Here is a 22,285-nt window from a genome sequence, read left to right as displayed (position 1 = left end):
CACACACACCTAACACCTGAGGGCTGTTTAGAGAGACTCATTAACATACACATACATGTTTTTGGACAGTTTACCTGAGACATGTAGTTTAAAAGGTGACATAACTCCAAATTTGGAAATGTGAGCATTTTAAAATCCTTCAAGCATTTGGGATTAATGCCGTTAAAACTCAGAGCTAAAACTCAGAAAGAAGCAATGAAGCGAAGCCAAACTTTAGATAAATAGTTTTTATTTTTGTTCTGGTCATAATGATTTCACGGTGCATCAGGAGGTTCAAACCTCCATGATCAGCAGTGAAATTAACGTGTGGCATCAAACATGAACAATGACATTAAAAGTCTGAAGTGAACAGAGAGCAGCATGACATGGTTAATCAGGATGCAAACAGAAACCAGCAGAACCTAACAGAACCAGGCTCCTGTATGATCTACAACCATTTCAAGAAGCAAACCCAAGCAGCATAACATGAAGTCCAAAGAGTAAGCGTGAACAGCTGCTCTGATTCCTCTTGCTGCAGGAGATCTTCAGATCTTTCCTCCTGCTGCAGAAGTTGAGCTGCACACGGTCGACTTCCTCAGCTGGATCTTCATCGCCTGGCCTTCAGCCCGAGACTCTAACCTTGTCACAGCAGACACACCCAGAACCGTCTTCCCATTCAGTTTCACACCTGTGGACACAGGGATCCGTGTGGCTGCGCTTCGAGCTGACTGCACATCCGAACCGAGCTGAAAAAATAAAAACCCGTGAAGAACATCAGACACAGAACGGGACCTGGATGGGAGAGACCTTAAAGATGCTGTGGATCTATTGGAATGTTTTGGTGAGTTATTATTACTGGAGTATCCTCCGAGGAGAAGTCCCATCAGCAGAATCCACAGAAACATGATGCATGTTAAGCTTAACATTATGACCACTGGCAGCTGACGTGAAAATCACAGAGAATCTGGTCTGTGACCTCTCAGGAGGAAGAGTTATATAGAGCTGCTGGAAGCAGAAGCTTCAGTTTCAGGATCTGAGCCACTTTAAAGGGAAGGTTCAGGACTTTTGAAGTAAGGTTCTGTTTGAAGACAAAAATGGACTTCTACCATCTTGAAACATCTACAGTCTCAAAAACGTCACAGATGATTATTCCATTTTATAAAACCATTGTCACATTTCCATTATACATTATTTTACTGAAACCATTGCTTTCTGAGTTTGGAGGTGATGGATGTTGTATCATCAGTGATGTTCTTGTGAAACACCTCCTGAGAACAGAACATGGAAAGCGTTTCTGGTCAGAGGAAGTGCCTGATAGAAAAGTAAAGCAACAATGACATGAATGTTACATTGACACACCTAGCACCAACCAAGGCTACCCCTTCATAGGTGACATTAGTCTCTTCCAGCAGGCTGATGCTCCATCTCACCCCAAAGGGGTCCAAACCTTTAGGACTTATAGGATCTGCTGCTGACAGCTTAAGGACAGATTCCACAGCAGGTCTTCAAAGGTCTAGAAGAGTACTTGAAGGGTCATAATGTTATGGCTGGTTGGTGTATACCTGTCATCAACCAAACTCCTACTTACTGGAGCCAGTCGGAGCTGGGTACTCCGGCTTCCTCCCACAGTCCAAAAACATGACTGTTAGGTTAACTGGTCTCTCTAAACTGCCTCTTGGTGTGACTGGGTGCCTGGTTGTTTGTCTTGTGTGTCTCTGTGCTGCCCTGCGATGGACTGGCAACCTGTCCAGGGTGGACCCCGCCTTTCGCCCGTACACTGCTGGAGATAGGCACCAGCTCCCCATGACCCAGTATGGAAGAAAATGGATGGATGCATGGATGTTTTAGGCGCTCCAGAGTCAAACCTCTGCAGTGCTCATAGGCTGCCTGATTTTAACCTGAAGGTGAGAAGAAGGATGTGACACTATCTAATACCTGCAGAGTCCTATGTGTTAATTCTGAAACATTTCAGAAGAAGCCGGAAGGTAAGAAGATCAGACATCATTGGATAGTTTCCACTGGAAAGAGGTTTTCATGATGTTTTAGAAGGAAAGATACTCACCACAGACTGTGTTGGCCTGGATGCTGCAGAGGTGATGGGGGTGATTGTTATACTGCTGGTCATTTTATTCTGGGATGTCTTCCCAGTCAGGGCTTTGCATGGGGAGCGGAGCACAGTTCCTGATGGTGTTTCCTGGCATTCAAAACCACTTCCTGTTGGTCTGAGGGTTAAAACAGGACAACTGCAGCCCTCAGAGGTCCTCTGAAACTGTGACCCCAGGTGGATGTGGATTTTATTGTCCTCAGTTGTGAAGATGTTGCTGTTGTATTTCCTCACCGGCTCTGGTGGTTTCTCAGAGGTCATCTTGATTAACGTTTGTCTGGTGGTGTTCTCATGAGGGTCGGATGAAGCACACACCTCAGCCACAGGGGTGGTGCTGACCGTAATGATGGACACCGGTGACTGCAGGATCCCAGGGCTTCTGCTGCTGGGCTTTTCTGGACTCTTTGTCCTGGAGATGGTGGTTATCGTGACCGGGGACTTGGCTCGATCAGGATCTCCAGTTACCTCCCATCCTTTAGTCTTAGAGGTCACAGTTGTGGGTTTGGGGACAATTGTGATACGAGGCTTCTGAAGACCAAGGGTTGGGATGATGGCGGTGGTGGAGAAGAAGTCTTCAGACCGCGGACTGGTGATCTCTAAGGTGGCTGTGCTGGTCTCATGATCTGGTGTCACGCGGATGTGTAGAGGTTGTCCCAGATTTGGGGACATTTGAGGTGGATGCAGCGAGGAGGATGCCTTGGTCTCCTCAGGAATGGTCCGGGTCAGTGTGATGGCCTCCTTCTTGTTCATCCAGGGCATTGAGGATTTTCTCCCTCCATGTTCTGCTGATGCTGGAGGGTATCGATCAAGAACTGCTGGCCTTTTCAGCCCATGTTGTCTGAGGTTGTTCATTAGGTGGTTCTCCTCCAGAACTGATTTCCGGATGAAACCTGCTGCAGTCTCGTCCTCAGCAGACCCATTGGTCATCACCTCTGTTTGGACCGCAGTGGAGGTAACTGGGACATCAACCATCCTCCTCCCATTCAAACTGGGCCTCAAGGCTCGACTGTAGCGCTTTGAGGCTTCCAGTTCTTTGGTAAGGTTCTCCACATCTAAACTCATTCTTCTCTTCCTCTCCTCTTCCTCCATAAACCTCTGCTGGAGAAGAGAGAAGTCCACCTGCAGCTGGGAGAGCTGGTCCTCCTTGTTCATGAGTTCATGGATTTTCTCCTTGAGGGCCAGAACTTCGGCCCGAAGCTCTCTGGTCTTTGCCTCCTCCACCTTGCAACGGATCCTCAGCTGGGCCTCCAGACTCTTAACTTCACCTCTCTCCACAGCTTTGTTTCTGGCGATCTGACTTTTCATGTCCTCCACCAGCTTAGAAAGCGTGTTTGATTTGTCCTGCTCATTTCTGAACTTCTTCTCCAGCAGATCATACTCATCCTCAGATTTCATTAAATCTCCTTCCACCACCTCCAGCTGCTTAAGCCTGCCTTTAAGTCTATCAATTTCTGTGGTTAGCTCCCTAACTTTGTTGTCTTCTTCTGGATTTTTGTTTTGGTTCCTGCTGGCCAACTTTCTCTGCATCTCCCTGTCCATCTCCTCGAGTCCATCTACTCTCATCTTCATCTCTGTCAGCTTAACATTCAGTTCATCACACGTTTCCTCCTTGCGTCTAAGTTTAGATTTTATTTCTTCCTTCTCCTGTGTTAGACCTTCCACTTGAATTTCCATCTCTGACTTGAATTTGAGAAGTTTTTTGCTCTCCTCAATCAGCTTCTCTGTAACTTCTGTAACCTTACCCTGCTCTGCTTTCAGCATCCTGCTCAAATCTTCATTTTTCTGTTCTTCCTGCTTCAGTCTCTCAGCCACAATTTTCCTTTCATCCACCAGTATAACAGTGAAAGATTTCAGTTTCATCAGTTCTTCTTTGAGGACCATTTCTGCCTTCTCCAGCTTCGACTCTGAGGACTCCATCTCCTTCAACTGAGTTCTTAGTCTCTCCGTCTCGCTGCCCAAATCCTTCACTACTTTCCCCTCTTTTTCCAGATTTTTATGAAGTTGGAAGTATTCTGTTTTGCTTCTGCTAAATGCTCCCTCCAGCTTCTCCAGCTCCACCATTCTCTTCTGGAGTTTGTCCACTTCCAGCCTCAGCTCCTTGCTATGGTTTTTCTCATCCTGCAGCCTTTTCTTCAGCTCCTTGCACTGAGTCTCAGTCTTGGTAATCTCCTCATCCTTTCCCTCCATCTCCAGGACTTTCTTCCGCAGATTCTCCAGCTCAGCTGTAAGGGAAGAGTTTCCACACTCTCCTTTGCTTATCTTGTCCCTGAGCTCTTGCAGGTCTTCCTCCGATTTCTGCAGCACTTTATTGCTCTCCTCCAGCTCCTCAGTCTTCTGCATCAGCCCATTCAGCTTCAGTCTCAGCTGTTGGTTCTGGGATACTTGGTTGGCCAGCTTGGCAGTCATGTCTTTGTGCTCCTGACTAAACTTTGCTTGCTGGACCTCCAACTCAGCCTCCAGCTTCAGCACCTTGTGTCCGTCCTTCTTTGCAGCATCACTTGAAGCTGCCAGCCACTTCTCTTGTTCTTGCAGCTTTTGACCGAGGTCCTGGATCTTCTGGGTCTGCTGGTCAATCTGCTCGACATGAAGCTGTCGCTCGTCCACCAACATCAGCGTAAAGGACTTGAGCTTCACCAGCTCATCTTGGACCTTCTCCAGCCTCTTGCTGTGCTCTTTGTCCTTACGGGTCTGGTAGGCCTTCTCCTGCTCCAACAGCCTTTTCAGTCTGAGGACACAGAATTAATGCAAGATGTTAGTGGATGTTAAGCTGAAGATGGTTGCTTTGAAAGACCTAAGAGGAACTCCAAAGGGGAACCTAAGGTTGGTAGAACCAATCAAACAGGGAATCCCTCAGCATGTACAGCATTCATCAAGCTCCAGCCTAAAAGACTAGTTTCTCCTGCCTCTCTTTACGATTTAATCAGTCCAGTTCCAGTGGTACACACTTGGTTATTGGACCCTCCCAGGCCCGGTTCCATCATCAAGCTACTGACTTTTGTGTTGGTTCCCTCACCCAAAGATCACTATGTGTCCAATGCACAATCCATCATAGCAGAATTTACACTGAAAGCAGAATGTTTCACCTCCTTCATGCTTTTCACTTTTAAATTGTATGTTTATGATCTGGGCTGCAGGGTGGCGCCGTTGGTATCAGTGTTGCCTTGCAGCAAGAAGGTCCTGGGTTTGACTCCCAGCCTACATTTCCCTTAGCTGTGAATGAGTGTGTGCATGGTTGTTTGTCCTGTGTGTGTCTGTGTTGCCCTGCGATGGACTGTCGACCTGTCCAGGGTGAACCCTGCCTCTCGCCCGTAGGCTGCTGGAGATAGGCACCAGCTCCCTCGTAACTCACTATGGAATAAGCGGTATGAAAGATGAATGAATGTTTAAGGTTTATGTTGAAAGCAACGTTTTCCAGCATAAACTATGTCTAAAGTCTTAGAGCAAAGATGTCGAACTCCAGTCCTCGAGGGACGTGGCCTGCAATAATTGGATCATTAGTAGGGCTCTGTAGGACTTGACTGAAGAAGTCATTAAGCCATCTGATTCAGGTCTTTTGGACCAGGAACATGTCTTAAAGTTGCAGGACAGAGGTTAACAGGATTAAATTCCTCTGTGTACCATAGAGGTTCAGGTAATTTCTGCATGCTGTTTCTGCAGTTTAAGAAAGAGGGACCTGGTTGTCGTTCTGCCACCTGGTGCCTCAAGATTCAGCAGGAACCAGTGATGAAGATGAAGAACATAAACTGAACACAGAACAACACAAAGTAGTGCTGAACAGTGGAGTTAAAATGATTCATGGTTTTAAACATTTTACAAAAAAAAATCTGAAGTGTGGTGGGCATTCATATTCATCCCTTCTGAGTCAGAACTTTGTAGAACCTCCTCTGGCTGCAGGTTTTGGGTCTGACTCTACCAGCTTTGAACATCTACAGACTCAAGTGTTGGCTTAAGTTCAGTCAAGTTTGATGGAGAACATCCGTGAACATCAGTTTTCAAGTCTTGCTACTGATTCTCATTTGGATTTGGGTCTGGACTTTGACTAGGCCATTCTCATGTCTGGCTGTATGTTCAGTTCTCCTGCTGGAAGCTAAACCTCCACCCCAATCTCAGGTCTTCTGAAGCCTCTAACAGGTTTTCTTCCAGGATTGTCCTGGATTTAGCTCCACCCATCTTCCCATCAACCCTGACCAGTTTCCTGTCCCGCAGCATGATGCTGCCACCACCATGTTACACTGTAAGGATGTAGCATGTGTGTTCGGGGTAATGTGGACTGATTGTTTTCCTCTATACATTATTTTGCTTGCAGGAGAAAAGTACTGGTCTCATTTGAACAGATCACTGTCCTCCACCTCTTTGCCATGCCTCCTGTGTTGCAAACAGCAAACAGGACTTGTTCTCCTCACTCTCCCCTAAAGGTCAGATTTGTGGAGTTCATGAATCTGTGGCTGCTGTGGATTAAAGATTGTCCCACCTGAGCTGTGGATGCCACACTATTCAGATCTTTATTTTTTAAAATGTTTAACGTTCCTTCTGCTTCACATTTCTGCGCTACTTTGTGTTGCTCTATGCCAACAAACACACAGACATCTGTGGTTGTAAGGTGCCAAAATACCTAATGTTCAACACAATTTTAAAAATACATTGAAGTGTGTCCTTTCAGCCACGGACTTTGGAAAATGGCAGAGAAATAAGTTTCCTAAATATTTATATATGACAGAAAATTTCAGGAGGTTTAAATCAGACTTCACTCAGTTTCATGTCTCAGCTCTTCTCTGAACTGAAGGGGATGATGGAGCTCCTCTCCTCATCTATAAGGCAGAGCCTGGCCACCCTACGGAGGAAGCTGCTTGGATCCAGGATCTGCTTCTTTCAGCCATGAAGGCAAGGGGAGTTTGTTTGTATAGAACATTTTAGTAATAAGAATTCAAAGCGCTACACATAAGGAAAACATAAGAAAGCACAAAAATAAATACATAGCAGTGACATAATAATGAAAAGTAAAGTATAGATTTTTAAAGTAAGGATTTTAAAGTGTATTCTCTGAATCCAGGGAGCCAGTGGAAGGACATTAGAACTGGGCGGATGTTCTATACCTTCTAGGTTCTAGTGAGGACCAGGCAGCAGCGTTCTGGATCAGTTGCAGCTGTCTGATGGACAGACCTATGAAGAACCTGTTGCAGTGATCAATTCCACTAAAGATAAACACAAGGATGTGTTTCCCCAGATCCTGCTGGACATTAGTCCTTTAATCCTGGAGATGTTCTTCAGGTGATAGAAGGCTGACTTAGTGATTGTCTTTATGTGGTTCTGGAGGGCAGTCTGGGTTCTGTGATGAGCAGAAAACCTGACTGGAAGACGTCAAAGCAGCTGGTCATGGTTAAGAAGGTCTAACTATGGAAATAGCTCCTTCAATAAATTACTGGTAAATGGGAGATTCATGATGGGCCTGAAATTCTGCAATAGCAACTTGTCCAGATTATTCTTTTTTTAACAGTGGTTTTTGATAGTTGCTGTTTTTAATACCTGGAGGAAAACTCCTGACAACATGGATGAGTTTATTATTTGAATCAAATCAGATGCTATGACAGGCAGAAGTTTCTGAAAGAAAGCTGTGGGTAAAATATGGAGACAGCAGCAGGAGGAGCTTAGTTGATGTATAATTTATGGTTTCTAGGTTTTTTTAGTTGAATTGGTAGAATTGAGTCATTTTGGTTGGGCAAAATCAAATCAAATTGCGTTCATGGGGGTCTAATTATTGTCCTGTTGACATCTGGGGGGATTTGATTTGTTGCACTCCAGACTTATTAAGACAAAATCAATCTTTCTTGAAAAGATGCCTTCTTTCCATGAAAATATTGAAGAGATTTTCTGAACTAATGAACTTCTTTGTTTTCTGTTTTTGTATTAATATGAAATTTGAATACTTAAATATTTCTTGTCCGTGAGCACATTAAACCGAAGTCTAATAGCTTGGTTGTCCAAATCTGATTCTGATTGATTTCCTGCTTAATTCACCCATTAACCATGTGTCCAAATAATCTGTCTTTTATGACACAGCAGACCCAGGAGTCAACACTGAATGCTGCCAACAGCATCTAGAAAGGCTCTGATCACTGGAGGTCAGAACATCTAAACATGTGCCTGTACATTAGGCTGTAGTGGAGGTGTGCTGCCTGTAAATCTATGTACTATATCCCTCCACTTAAATAGTTCTGATCTACCTCCTGATTAACACATGAGCACAAGTGTGAGGAGGAAATGATGGGCTGTGTGGTCTGATCATTTCCACCTGGTGTTTAGCAACATCTGAGACCCTCTGAACTAAATGAGAGCTTTTTATACTTCCTACGCAAATGATTAAATAGATTAGATTATGAATATTTTATTTTATTTAACTCCATTTTATTCTTGGATCTGTTTTCTGTCAGACTCCAGAATCCAACAGAGCATTTTACACCACAATCAGACCCTACCCTGTGAGGAAATGTTCCGACCCCTCACCTTTCCCTCTCCTGTTCCAGCAGGTTGGTGAAGTCATCGCTCTTGTTCATGAAGTCCACATGTTTCCGTTTCTCATTGTCCAGCTCCATGACAGTCCTGCGGTGGCATTTCTCTGCCAGCAGGAGCTGCTCCAGCATTCGTCTGTACGTCTCCTTCTGCTTGTCTTCCAGACGATCCAGCTGAAGGGAGGAGAACCCTTTAAAACACTCATTATCAACATTTCACGCTGCAGATCCCCATCTGCAAACACTACACACTAAACCTTCAGCTGTGGTCACACTCATGTTGACTTGCTGAGGGAAACTGCCTCTATCTAGTCCAGATCTTCAAGCTGAACATTCATTCAACTTTTTTACTTTGGAAGACCCCACAGGTGTCAGAGAGCATGGGAAACCTGCTGCTATTCAGCAAACTAAAGAGCTTCAACTGTTTCAACTCTGATTTTATGAATCTTGTTACAGAACTTTGACATTCAGATGACTTTATGAGCAAAGTTGCTGGACACGAGTATGACTTCCGGCATCATCGGCCATTTTGTATCCCAGGACTGTCTGCTACTACAAATCCCAGCAGCCACCGCGGCTGATAGGACGGGGCGTCGCAGCTCTGATGCCACAGTCAACTATATAACAGAGTATGACACAGCCCACCATTGCTTTTCAGCTTGGAAACGAGACGCGGTTACCTCGCAACTGGAGCATCACTCTGGAGAAGAAGTCCCATGTGGATTCCATTCATTCTCCCAGTTGGCCAACGAGAAAACTAAGCAAATTAAGCTTACAGGAATAAGAAGGCTTGTAAGTTTCAACTTTACCGATCGAAGACGTGAGTTTAACACGTAACCAAAAAACCAACGGAGTTTTCAAGGAGACGCAATTTTTCCTCCTTGTTTTTTTTGTTCCAGTCGACTAGTGACGGTTCGTCATATTTTTCACCTTTCTGCCAAGGAGGTCACCAAGGACGAAAAACTGACTGCTTTGCTGAGTTATCCGTGGACGCGTGGAACTCTTCAAACCCTTCTCTCTCTCTCTTCCTCCGCTCAGAGGAGACAACAAAGTAAAAGCCATCCTTTTATTTTTAGTTCTTTATTAGGAATAGCGTGGGCAGGATAGAGTAGATTTTAGTGCGATTTAGAATCGCCACTTATAGTCTAATGTGTTCTAAACTGTATGTGCAAGCAGCATTTTATTGAAACTTTTACTGCTGTTGGATATCTGAAGGACGCTGTGCTTCCCAGCTGTGTGTGTTTTGCTGTGTTGTTTTAACGCTTGAGAGCAAGCTCAGGTGCGCTGTGAAATCGAGCTGCTATAATAACTTCATGGTGAAAATCAATCATTTTCTTTGTCTTCAGCTTCATGTTTTATTAGTTGCCGCCAAAAGTTTTACAACTCTTTGTGTGCACAGACCCCCAGCGGTGGGGGAGGTTTTATGACTTACATTAACCAAGCTACACTTTGGGAGTGGCGCTCCCAAAGCTTCATTCAACACCATATTTCTCTTGTATTTTTTTTCATAACTGCCATAACTGCTGGTTTGATTCCATACACACCCACTGCTGTTTTGTTTTATTTGTTTAGTTAGATATTTTACCCTTTTGTGTAGAACTTTGCATGTTTGATGAGGTGAAGATTATTGAATCAGAAAAGCGAGGTGTATCTGGGCTGTTGATTTAATAAATATTCACAGAGATAAAGAGAAGGCTTTGTGTTTATTTTGTGCAAGAGTGATTCGTCAGTCAAGATAAGGTCAAAGTTTCGCACGTTTCAGCAGAAACGGTCGATTAAACAGTGACATCTCTAATAATAGTTATCAATTATTACTGAGTATTTAACGATTGTAATTATCAAGGGCTTTGAGCCACAATTACAACACCAGAAGACATCTCTGGTCTCGAGTCATAAATGAGGATTTTGGTTAAGAAATTAATTTTCTCAAATTATGATTTTAAATTATAATTCTTGATAAATATTAACTAATCAATAATCATAATCCCAACAGTAGCTTCAACCATCTGACCCAAACTGTCCCCCTCAGATGAAAGGACATTGATCAGGTTCTTCAGGAACAACCCAGGAACCATGAACCATGCCATGAAGAGGCAACTGGTAGAACTATCCTAGTGAAGCCAGTTTAACATCACTGTGGACCAAAAAGCTGCTGACCAACAAAAAAAGCTGATGATCTAAAGTCAACACCAGCTGGACTGAAATCTGCAGCTTCCCACATGAAAAAGCCAAATGTCTTCTGCTTTGATGGTCAAATGAGACAAAAGTTTGAACACAATCGCAAGAAGGTGAGGCTATTTAAACCTAAGAAGACGATACCAACTGCTGAGTATGGTGGGGGTAGCACCATGCTGAGGGGAATAACATATAATAACAAAGGTGGACTACCTCTAAATGAATTATCTAGATAAATTGAATGATGGTTGAACCTTAGACACTGTTGGTTTCTCCAACAACCCTGTTAAAGATCTGTGGCCTGAGCCTAAAACCAGCCAATTTAAATGAACTCTACCTGTTCAACCATCACAAAAACCCTGATCAACTACACTCGACACCTCTAACATTAGATTAGGAACCACCAAGCCATGAAAGGACACTGATGCTAAATACGAGGACAGTCCAACCTTCCCTGAATCAATCATGACTCTGAACACAGAGACTCCATTGCCTCAACTAACCAAGCCTGCATGGTGTTAATGGTAATACTGCTAACATTGCCATCAGGAGATTATTATCACTAAAACCACATTTTCTCTCTCACCCAGCCTGACTGAGCCCCCAGCTTTTTGTGTTGGCTTTGGGACATTATCTTCTGTCTCAGCTGTGAGCCTCTGCTCCAGTGAGACTCCGACAACCAGGCTCGCTGTGGTAATGAAGTCCTGACGCTCGCAACATATTAAGCAACAAATATGGACCCTTAAAGGAACTTTTCCATGTATTGTATAGCCCTAATCATCCTTACAATAAGACAATGAGAATATGTGTGAGACATGAGGACATGAAGACAAACTGCAATACTTAAAACCACCCAACAGACTCCAACTAACTTTCACAAAAGAACACAAATAATTAGACTGAGAACCAGTTTGATCAGAGAGGTGGACTGTTTGACCTTCTGACCTCAGCCATGGGCCTCTCATACACGTCGTCAGTGCTCTGGTTGTCATGGAGAAGAGTGGTGTCCCTCTGCAGTGCCTGCAGGGGTTTGGAAGGAGCGGCGGAGCCATAATGGGCCTCCAGGGTCTCTGGTCTCGTTCTGTCTGACTTCAGCAACCTGATGATGTCCTCTCTGGCCTGAAGAGAAATGATCAAAACAGAAAACAGAATCTGAACAGAAGTGCTGGTAAAAGATTTTCTTGACCCCGGGATCTCAATGTTTGCTCTACGTTCAGCTGGATGACGTTATACGGAAGCCCTGAACGGCAGGTGGAAAAATATGTCTGTCCTCATATTTCTAAGTGTGTATTTTTGCAATACCTCTTCTAGCCACAAAAGGGGTGGCGCAGCCAGCAAATCAACTAGATAAACTGAGCTGAAGAGCAGATGTAAGATGGAGGTGAGCGAAGAAAGTTATATTTTGTTTAAAAAGTTAAAACACCATATATGGAGTCAGTCCTTTAAAAAGGAGCCTGCTGTTAAATGTGGAAAGAAATCCATGTTGTAACTAAAACGAAAATGCATTTCCTGCGAAAATGCAGTGTGAATGCTGTAAGCTGATTTTTTTTTGTTGAAAGCTGGCAGAAACAAACTGAAATTGACTGGAGACAATCTGCTGACATTTAATGAATTAGAAGAAAACAGAAATGCTAAACTCATGTTGAAAGCTGGCAGAAAGCAGCTAAGGTTGACAGCGAATATCTGCTGAAATCTGATAAATTAGTAGAAATAGCAGAAATAGCAAAGAAAAACTGTCATCTGATCTGTTTAAGCAGGAAGACTATTAGCTATAAAACAGCGTAACAAAGTGAAGTTACCTCAAAACTACTTGAAATAGTTGTTGAAATACAAGAACTGACAAAAACATGAGCAGGAAAGAGCTGCCCATAGATGAGCTGAAAAAGCATAGACTGAAGCAAAAACATAGTCTAAGAAGTTGAATTCAGTGCTAAAATATATAAGAAGAAATAGCAGAAAATTCAGAAAAAGAATAGACTAACAACAAATACGCTGAAGAAACACAAAAACAAACAAGAAATTGCCTAAAAAGGCAAATGTGTTCTTCAGCTAAGAAAGAAGAGAGGATAAAGAGAAGCTAAAATGCTAACATTAGCATATTGGCTATCACTAGCATGAAAGCTGATATTAATTTACTGCATCTAATATGCAAAAAACAATGGATAAGCTGAAATGAGCTAAAATGCTAATGCTAACTACAGCATATATTCAAAAGTCTATGAACTTTCCCTTTAAAATGGTTCCTTCTTGTTCAGGTGTTGGAACCTCAGTAGAAGCTGTTTAAGTAGCTTGATGCTCCACTGGGACCTATGGAGATGGTCTTATCATCATAAGTCACAGAGTAGTGGGTTCATTCTGGTTCTGAGATTCTGATTGGGCTTTGGTTCCTGATTATGATAGAGGGTTCCTCCTGGATCTGATGAAGATTTGTTCCTGGTTCTGATGGAGATTTGTTCCTGGTTCTGATGGAGTTTGGGTCTGGTTCTGATGGAGTTTGGATCTGGTTCTGATGGAGTTTGGGTCTGGTTCTGATGGAGTTTGGATCTGGTTCTGATGGAGTTTGGGTCTGGTTCTGATGGAGTTTGGATCTGGTTCTGATGGAGTTTGGATCTGGTTCTGATGGAGTTTGGGTCTGGTTCTGATGGAGTTTGGATCTGGTTCTGATGGAGTTTGGGTCTGGTTCTGATGGAGTTTGGATCTGGTTCTGATGGAGTTTGGGTCTGGTTCTGATGGAGTTTGGATCTGGTTCTGATGGAGTTTGGGTCTGGTTCTGATGGAGTTTGGATCTGGTTCTGATGGAGTTTGGGTCTGGTTCTGATGGAGTTTGGATCTGGTTCTGATGGAGTTTGGATCTGGTTCTGATGGAGTTTGGGTCTGGTTCTGATGGAGTTTGGGTCTGGTTCTGATGGAGTTTGGATCTGGTTCTGATGGAGTTTGGATCTGGTTCTGATGGAGTTTGGATCTGGTTCTGATGGAGTTTGGGTCTGGTTCTGATGGAGTTTGGGTCTGGTTCTGATGGAGTTTGGATCTGGTTCTGATGGAGTTTGGGTCTGGTTCTGATGGAGTTTGGATCTGGTTCTGATGGAGTTTGGGTCTGGTTCTGATGGAGTTTGGATCTGGTTCTGATGGAGTTTGGGTCTGGTTCTGATGGAGTTTGGATCTGGTTCTGATGGAGTTTGGGTCTGGTTCTGATGGAGTTTGGATCTGGTTCTGATGGAGTTTGGGTCTGGTTCTGATGGAGTTTGGGTCTGGTTCTGATGGAGTTTGGATCTGGTTCTGATGGAGTTTGGATCTGGTTCTGATGGAGTTTGGATCTGGTTCTGATGGAGTTTGGGTCTGGTTCTGATGGAGTTTGGGTCTGGTTCTGATGGAGTTTGGATCTGGTTCTGATGGAGTTTGGGTCTGGTTCTGATGGAGTTTGGGTCTGGTTCTGATGGAGTTTGGATCTGGTTCTGATGGAGTTTGGGTCTGGTTCTGATGGAGTTTGGATCTGGTTCTGATGGAGTTTGGATCTGGTTCTGATGGAGTTTGGGTCTGGTTCTGATGGAGTTTGGATCTGGTTCTGATGGAGTTTGGGTCTGGTTCTGATGGAGTTTGGATCTGGTTCTGATGGAGTTTGGGTCTGGTTCTGATGTAGTTGGATTGTTGATGGTTGGGTCTGGTTCTGATGGAGTTTGGATCTGGTTCTGATGGAGTTTGGGTCTGGTTCTGATGGAGTTTGGATCTGGTTCTGATGGAGTTTGGATCTGGTTCTGATGGAGTTTGGGTCTGGTTCTGATGGAGTTTGGTTCTGGTTCTGATGGAGTTTGGATCTGGTTCTGATGGAGTTTGGATCTGGTTCTGATGGAGTTTGGGTCTGGTTCTGATGGAGTTTGGATCTGGTTCTGATGGAGTTTGGGTCTGGTTCTGATGGAGTTTGGGTCTGGTTCTGATGGAGTTTGGATCTGGTTCTGATGGAGTTTGGATCTGGTTCTGATGGAGTTTGGGTCTGGTTCTGATGGAGTTTGGATCTGGTTCTGATGGAGTTTGGTTCTGGTTCTGATGGAGTTTGGATCTGGTTCTGATGGAGTTTGGGTCTGGTTCTGATGGAGTTTGGATCTGGTTCTGATGGAGTTTGGGTCTGGTTCTGATGGAGTTTGGTTCTGGTTCTGATGGAGTTTGGGTCTGGTTCTGATGGAGTTTGGGTCTGGTTCTGATGGAGTTTGGGTCTGGTTCTGATGGAGTTTGGATCTGGTTCTGATGGAGTTTGGGTCTGGTTCTGATGGAGTTTGGATCTGGTTCTGATGGAGTTTGGGTCTGGTTCTGATGGAGTTTGGTTCTGGTTCTGATGGAGTTTGGATCTGGTTCTGATGGAGTTTGGGTCTGGTTCTGATGGAGTTTGGATCTGGTTCTGATGGAGTTTGGGTCTGGTTCTGATGGAGTTTGGATCTGGTTCTGATGGAGTTTGGGTCTGGTTCTGATGGAGTTTGGTTCTGGTTCTGATGGAGTTTGGATCTGGTTCTGATGGGTTAGTCCCACATCAGTGAGGAGCTTCCTACGTTTTGATGTATAATTTGTATAGTTAGAGTGAAGAGAGTTAAAAATCTGAAAAAATTTTGATAAAGTTTGAATCAAAATTGTAGAAAAACTGTAAAAGATATCAAAAAGTTGAATGAAACAATAATAGCAGAAAGTTGTGAAAGTATTTTAAAAGTTGAATGGTGTTTCTAGATGAAAGTATGCAGAAGGAGTTAAATGGTAAAAACAGTGAAGTTTTAGCAGAATTTTTGAGGTTTCCCATTCATTTCAATTGGAGCAAAAAATTCATAAACAGCTGAATATTTTTAAAAAGTGTAAAAGGTATAAATACCAAAAGTCTTAGCTGGAATGTCCTGAAAACCTTATGTGAACTGGATAACACCCAGGCCTCCCATTTGTTATAGCTTCAGCAACTCCTGGAGGTGTTCCCTCAGAGTCCACAATGCAGCTGGAGCTTCCCTGTCAAAACCCCAGAACTTTTCATGCAGGGAACCAGGACAGTAAGAAACACTACCCCACCATCTTTCCAAAGACCTGGAAACATGACTCGTTCCTCTGCTTCCCAGGTGGTGTCCTGGTCCTTGGTGGTCAACCATGACAGCCCAACCACATCCAGAACCTTCAGCATCTCCTCCTGACACCCAGCAGCAGAAGAGCCTTGTAACCTTCTCTGTACCTTTTACTGTGTTGTTCCTTAACATCTGCAGTGCAACATTGTTCAGGGATGGTCTTCAACAGCATATGAGCAGAACCAGAACTGCAGTAAGCTGCATAAGGCCCATTAATCCAGAGTTGATAGAGCAGGATGGAGAATCTGAATCTACCAGATGGATTTACAGGTTCTGTTCCAGTGGAACATTAAAAGACTATAAAACAAGGAATATTCTCCACCCTAATTATAGACCTGAAGTGGATCCCTGAGGAACCCCAGAAAAAGACGTGCTACAGAAGAAGAGGAGCATTCCTCCTAACTGATGCAACAGAATTAGATCCTCTTAGATTTATTGTGTTCTGTTCTTCATTTCTTGGTCTGGTTTCTTACTTCAGGGTTAGTCTTTAGCTGGATCTTCAGTTAGATCCATTTGTGGCCCGTTAGATCCCTGAGGTATCATTTCTGACTCAGCTCCTCTACTCAGGTCCAAACTAACTGTTCTGCTTTCTGCTGATTAGTCTCACCTGCTTCTAATGTCACTAATCACCTCCTCAGCAGGTACAAGTCAGCCAGTTTCCTGCACTACTTTTCAGTTCCTGCTTTTATATGTCCTCCTGTCTCTCCACAGTTTCCCTTCTGTTCCCTTTGTGGTCCATCCATCCAAGATCTTGTCTCATTAAACTGCTTTCTTCAATATGATCCTGCCTTCTTTGGATCCATCTCTGCCACAAATCATGACAACATGAGGACGCTTCAATTATCTCAGACAGGTTCCTGAACCTAACTGAGGAGTCTTGACCTACAATGAAAGCAGCTCAGTTTGTCATTAAAGCCTAAAACATTGTCTGGTATTTTACCTGAACCTCTCCTTCCATGACTCCCAGCAGGTGAATCAGATCCATCTTTGATAGATCAGCTGTCTTTGCTTGGCAACTTTCTACAGATTTTGTAGTTTTCTTTGATGATTTAGGCATGGCTGTCCTCCCCTCCCTCTCTTTTCTTTGAGCTTTCATCCTGCTCTTCATCATGTCTGGTGCTTCTTTCTCCTCTTCCTCCACCTGTTCCTGCTTGGAGAAGCCTTTAATGTGCTGCTGAATGCTTCCTTCATCTGGACCCGCTGTGGTGCAGATCCTTGATCGCATTTTTCATCTATAAGGAAGAAAAGACAAAACCATACTGTATTTATTTAGTAGATATGCAGATCAGGAGTGAAGATGTGTCTGTGCTCTTCCGCTCAGTTTATCTGTAAATATTTATTCCTGCAGGTCTTTCTTTTCTGTTTTACGCCAACTAACGTTGGTTTAAAACATTAAGAGAGTTATCCGCTGCAGACACTAACTATTCATCACCTCTCCACATAACCTCAGCTCAATCAAATCTGGATGATAACTTTATTTTCCATCTAAAGCTGATGAAGCGAGAGATTTTAACACCAGATCCTGATGACAGGAAACACCTGAGGAGAGACAATGAGATGTTAGAAGGATTAAAAGTCTCAGGTTCTGATCCGTTCAGATGTGAAAGTAACGAGTGCCGCCAGAAACATGAAAACAGCTGCATCAGTAAGTACTGTATGACCTGAGCTAACATGCCGTATGCTTTCCTGCTGATGTTCACAGTATTATGTACAGTTAAGCCCAAAATGAGTCATCCGTCTGGCAGAATTAGACTAGAAATGATTTCCATTCAACCAAGAGGTTTGTTTCTGGCAGGAAATGAGACGGGAGACTGAAAAGATCATAAAACAATATAAAAAAGGATCAGTTATGAAATAACTAATCTAGGAGTTTTACTTTACATTATAGTCAGAAATTAATGTTAATATTACTTCCAGGAACATTCTGGACACATTAAAAGACCACTTTCAACATAAATCTGCCAGGGGTATGAATAATTATTGGCTTAATGCTGAGAATGGTTATTATCTTTGCTCTAAAGATGTAACTGAAGACCGCTCCACATGGATGGTATCTGGCTGTTTTTAGCTGGAATGGCATCTGCAGATGAAGAAATGTAGCCATCGTCTATATTTACTCTGGAACATGACTCTGAATATCACAACAACAATATGTAGAGAAATATGAGCCACAGCATGTTTTCTATCCTCAGTTAGGCTCACAGGATGCACTCTGAACACCAGCTTTACATCAGCTGTCCTTTAATCCTTTATTACTTTTAATGCAAATGTTTTAATTCTTAGATTTATACTGGGACCAGTTCCCAGACCAGCTCCTCTTAGTCTGAATGGTTCCAATTCCAAGCATTCAGCCTATTTCTGAATGGAAAGATGGATGGATGGATGGATGGATGGATGGATGGATGATGGATGGATGGATGGATGGATGGATAGATAGATGGATGGATGATGGATGGATGGATGGTTGGATGGATGGATGATGGATGGATGGATGGATGGATAGATAGATGGATGGATGATGGATGGATGGATGATGGATGGATGGATGATGGATGGATGGATGATGGATGGATGGATGATGGATGGATAGATAGATGGATGGATGATGGATGGATGGATGATGGATGGATGGATGGATGATGGATGGATAGATAGATGGATGGATGATGGATGGATGGATGATGGATGGATGGATGATGGATGGATGGATGGATGGATGATGGATGGATAGATAGATGGATGGATGATGGATGGATGGATGATGGATGGATGGATGGATGGATGGATGGATAGATAGATGGATGGATGATGGATGGATGGATGATGGATGGATGGATGATGGATGGATGGATGATGGATGGATGGATGATGGATAGATAGATGGATGGATGATGGATGGATGGATGATGGATGGATGGATGGATGATGGATGGATGGATGGATGATGGATGATGGATGGATGAATGATGGATGGATGATGGATGGATGGATAGATAGATGGATGGATGGATGATGGATGGATGATGGATGGATGGATGGATGGATGATGGATGATGGAATGATGATGGATGGATGATGGATGGATGGATGGATGGATGATGGATAGATGGATGGATGGATGATGGATGGATGGATGGATAGATAGATGGATGGATGGATGATGGATGGATGGATGGATGGATGATGGATGGATGGATGGATGGATGATGGATGATGGAATGATGATGGATGGATGATGGATGGATGGATGGATGGATGGATGATGGATAGATGGATGGATGGATGATGGATGGATGGATGGATAGATAGATGGATGGATGGATGATGGATGTCTCTTTAGTGTTGGACCCTGTAAGGACAAGTGCTGCAGATCACCAGTTGCTGTGAACATTTTGATCTCATGTATCTTGAGATCTTTTCAGCTTGTTCTGCGTCCATCACCAGTATACCAGACCTAATCATGTGTCTGTTATTCAGAGGAACCTAAGCTGGACAGTTCCCTAAAACCCAGAGTGGAGAACACATCTCTAGGATTTTACCAGGTGCATGAAATACAAAACCACATTGATATAAAGTCGTTATTTAGAAGGACTGCATCCTCAGACAGCGGCAGGAACTAATTGTTTATAGCCAGTGTTGCTGTGTAGTAAAAAGACCTTCAGGCGTGCGAGAGATGTTGGATGGTTTATGAAGTGACTGTGTGGGGTTTCCTCAGGATGGACTCTGGGAATGATCAGGGAGACCCTAAAAATACTCTGAGCTGCACCAAACGGACAGACAGCTGCTGCCAGGATGGATGGTATAGAGAGAGGAGCTGAAAACTCCACAGACAGAGTGGACATTAGCTTCAGTTGCTGCTCATTCTGATCACAGTGGTCCATTCATAAAGAACTGAACAACCAAAGACCTTCGGTGAAACTGAAATGTTTAGCTACCTCTGATGACCAACTGTTGCGCTGTTCAACTGCATTTAGATGAAGTCATGGATCACAAAGCGGTTTCTGCAGCTCAATCAGCATTATTGTGTATTGTGTGTAACGTTGCAGGATCTTCAGAAAGAGAAACTTCATGTAAAACATCATTTTACTAAATTTGATAACTAAGTAAACACCATTAAGACCCATTTCTCCAGAAAGATTTGGCTCTTTTCCAAAATATTCCCTTAATAATATTTCTTTAAATATTATTTTAATAAATAAAGGCAGCTAATTAAACACAGTTGAGAATTAGTCATCCAGAAGGTTGGTTTTATTCAGCAGATCATTATTTAAAACATTATTTTATTAAAATAATATTTTATCTGATCTTACATTGTGAATGATTGTCTAAATGTTTGCTGATTATTTCCTAAGTTGGTTCTAAGACTAACTTAACTTCATTTCCAGATTCTTCAAGATAATCCTTGGTTCTCAAACATAAACATTGCATGGTAATGTTGCATCACTCTTTTGGTCATAATTATCAATCATCTTTAATCAACTTGTTTATATTGTTCATAGTCCGTTAGTCTTCATTATTCTTTCATTCTGATTGGTAGTTTAGTTGGATTGTTTTAGCATATTAAAGAGTTTGTTGATTGAAATATGTTTGACTTTGAGTTGATTTATTTTTGTTAATAAAATCTTGTATTTTAAGAAATTGTGTGAATTTATTCCATATATGTGCAGAGTTTATGCTGTTCAATAATGTCAGAGCTCGTCTCACACCTTTCTATTCTGTTCTAATACCATCGCCTTACTGGGCTGGTATTCACAGGACAACCCTTAACAGACCCAAATATTACTTGATAAAATATTAATATTCAATAATATTCTCAGTTTTATAAACCTAACACCAGTGTCAGGTTTCACATTTGTAGACTTAGTTTGTGGTTTTGTGTTTTACTTTTGTTTAGTTGTTTTCTAGTTTGTTTTTGGTATCATGTTTATTAGTTTCTTTTCCTCCCTCTACCTTCTCCTAGTGTGTATTGTGTTCCTCTGACTCTTAGTTCCTTTTGTTGTTGCTTTCTTCTTCTTCTTCTTCTTCTTCTTCTTATTATTATTATTATTATTATTATTATTCACCCTTGGATTCTTATTTAGTATCTCTGTGTTCTTCTTCTTGTATTATTTTTTGGCAGTTGGCAAATAACGTTATGATGTGCATTACCGCCACCTACTGGTATGGAGTGTGGTTCTTCATGGTTTTAAATCTTATTTACTATTACAACAATCAAATTCTATTTATTAATTTAGTGCTCTTGAAAAATCTAATTATAATTTGAATATGTTTGCTACCTAAACTTCTTTGCAAAGTATCTCTCAAAATAAAATTTTCTTTAATACCTTCAAATTCTCTCCTTAAAATTGTTCTTTCTTGTTCATATTTCTGACACTTCAATATTACATGTTCTATTGTTTCCTCCTCTCCACAATAATCACATTTTCCTGTATTATGTTTCTTTATCTTAAACAATGTAGAATTAAGTCCTTTATGTCCTATTCTTAATCTTGTAATTAATCTTTCCTCTTTTCTGCTCCTTCTTCCAGTTCTTACTTCTCCTACTATCTTGTTGATTCTGTAAAACCATCTTCCTTTCTTTTCTTCATCCCACCTTTTTTGCCACTCTTTCCTGATTCTCTGTTTAATTATATTTCTTGCCTCTGACCTACTAATATTAATTATAAAACTAATGTTGTTTTGTGTTGCCTTCTTTGCTATCCTGTCCACCATCTCATTCCCTCCAACTCCTACATGTTCTGGTACCCATAAAAACACTAATATTAATCCCATTCTTTGTATTCTAAATAAAGTATGTTTTATTTCCAACAAAATGTCTGGTCTACCCTCTGAATGATTATGTTTTAAACTTAATAATGCTGAACTTGAGTCTGAACAAATGATTGTTTTTAATGGTTTTATATCCTCCACCCACTGCACTGCTAATAATATTGCTAATAATTCTCCTGAATATACTGATAATCCATCTGTAATTCTTTTTCCTACTTTTATTTTAAATTCTGGTATTATAAATGCTACTCCTATTTTTTCATCTGTTTTTGATCCATCTGTGTAAATCTGGACATAATGATAGTAATTGTTTATATATTCTTGTATTATACTTGAATCTAATCTACATTTTGGATCCTTTTTCTTTTCCATCAACACCATATCCATCACTGCTTCTGGTAACAGCCACGGTGGCACTACTGGCAAAGGCATCATTGAACTTATTTCTTTTTCGTATCTCTGTGTTTAGTTATGGTTTGGTATTTGTTTCACCTGTTCCTTCTGCTTCCCTGCCTCCTTGTCGCACCTGTTCTCAGTTCCCTTGATTACCTGCCTTTGTCTTTCCCCGTATATTAGTTGGTTTGGTGTCTCTGTTCGTTGCTGGTTCCTTGTGTTCGTCACTACCCCTTTCCCTACCATGACTATGCTTTATTTATGCTTTGCTT

General features: G+C 42.2%; 1 protein-coding gene across 4 annotated transcripts in view; it reads right to left on the bottom strand.

Annotated features, from left to right (window-relative positions):
- Nucleotides 1-212: 212 nt before the first annotated feature.
- Nucleotides 213-22,285, bottom strand: part of LOC124882241 (filamin-A-interacting protein 1) — a 46,562-nt gene continuing 24,489 nt past the window's right edge. Inside the window, exons 2-6 of one of the 4 annotated variants that reach the window (XM_047388497.1) lie at nucleotides 16,792-17,083; nucleotides 11,710-11,883; nucleotides 8,585-8,763; nucleotides 2,042-4,808; nucleotides 213-725 (exon numbers count right to left, since the gene is read on the bottom strand). In XM_047388497.1, the coding sequence (XP_047244453.1) occupies nucleotides 525-725; nucleotides 2,042-4,808; nucleotides 8,585-8,763; nucleotides 11,710-11,883; nucleotides 16,792-17,076 (3,606 nt within the window). In that variant the 5' untranslated portion in view covers nucleotides 17,077-17,083 and the 3' untranslated portion in view covers nucleotides 213-524. The other 3 variants (XM_047388500.1, XM_047388498.1, XM_047388499.1) reach the window with 3 other exon arrangements.

The sequence above is a fragment of the Girardinichthys multiradiatus genome, chromosome 15 (assembly GCF_021462225.1).
Source record: "Girardinichthys multiradiatus isolate DD_20200921_A chromosome 15, DD_fGirMul_XY1, whole genome shotgun sequence".
Taxonomy (NCBI): Eukaryota; Metazoa; Chordata; class Actinopteri; order Cyprinodontiformes; family Goodeidae; genus Girardinichthys; species Girardinichthys multiradiatus.
This window is presented reverse-complemented; position numbering and strand designations above follow the sequence as displayed.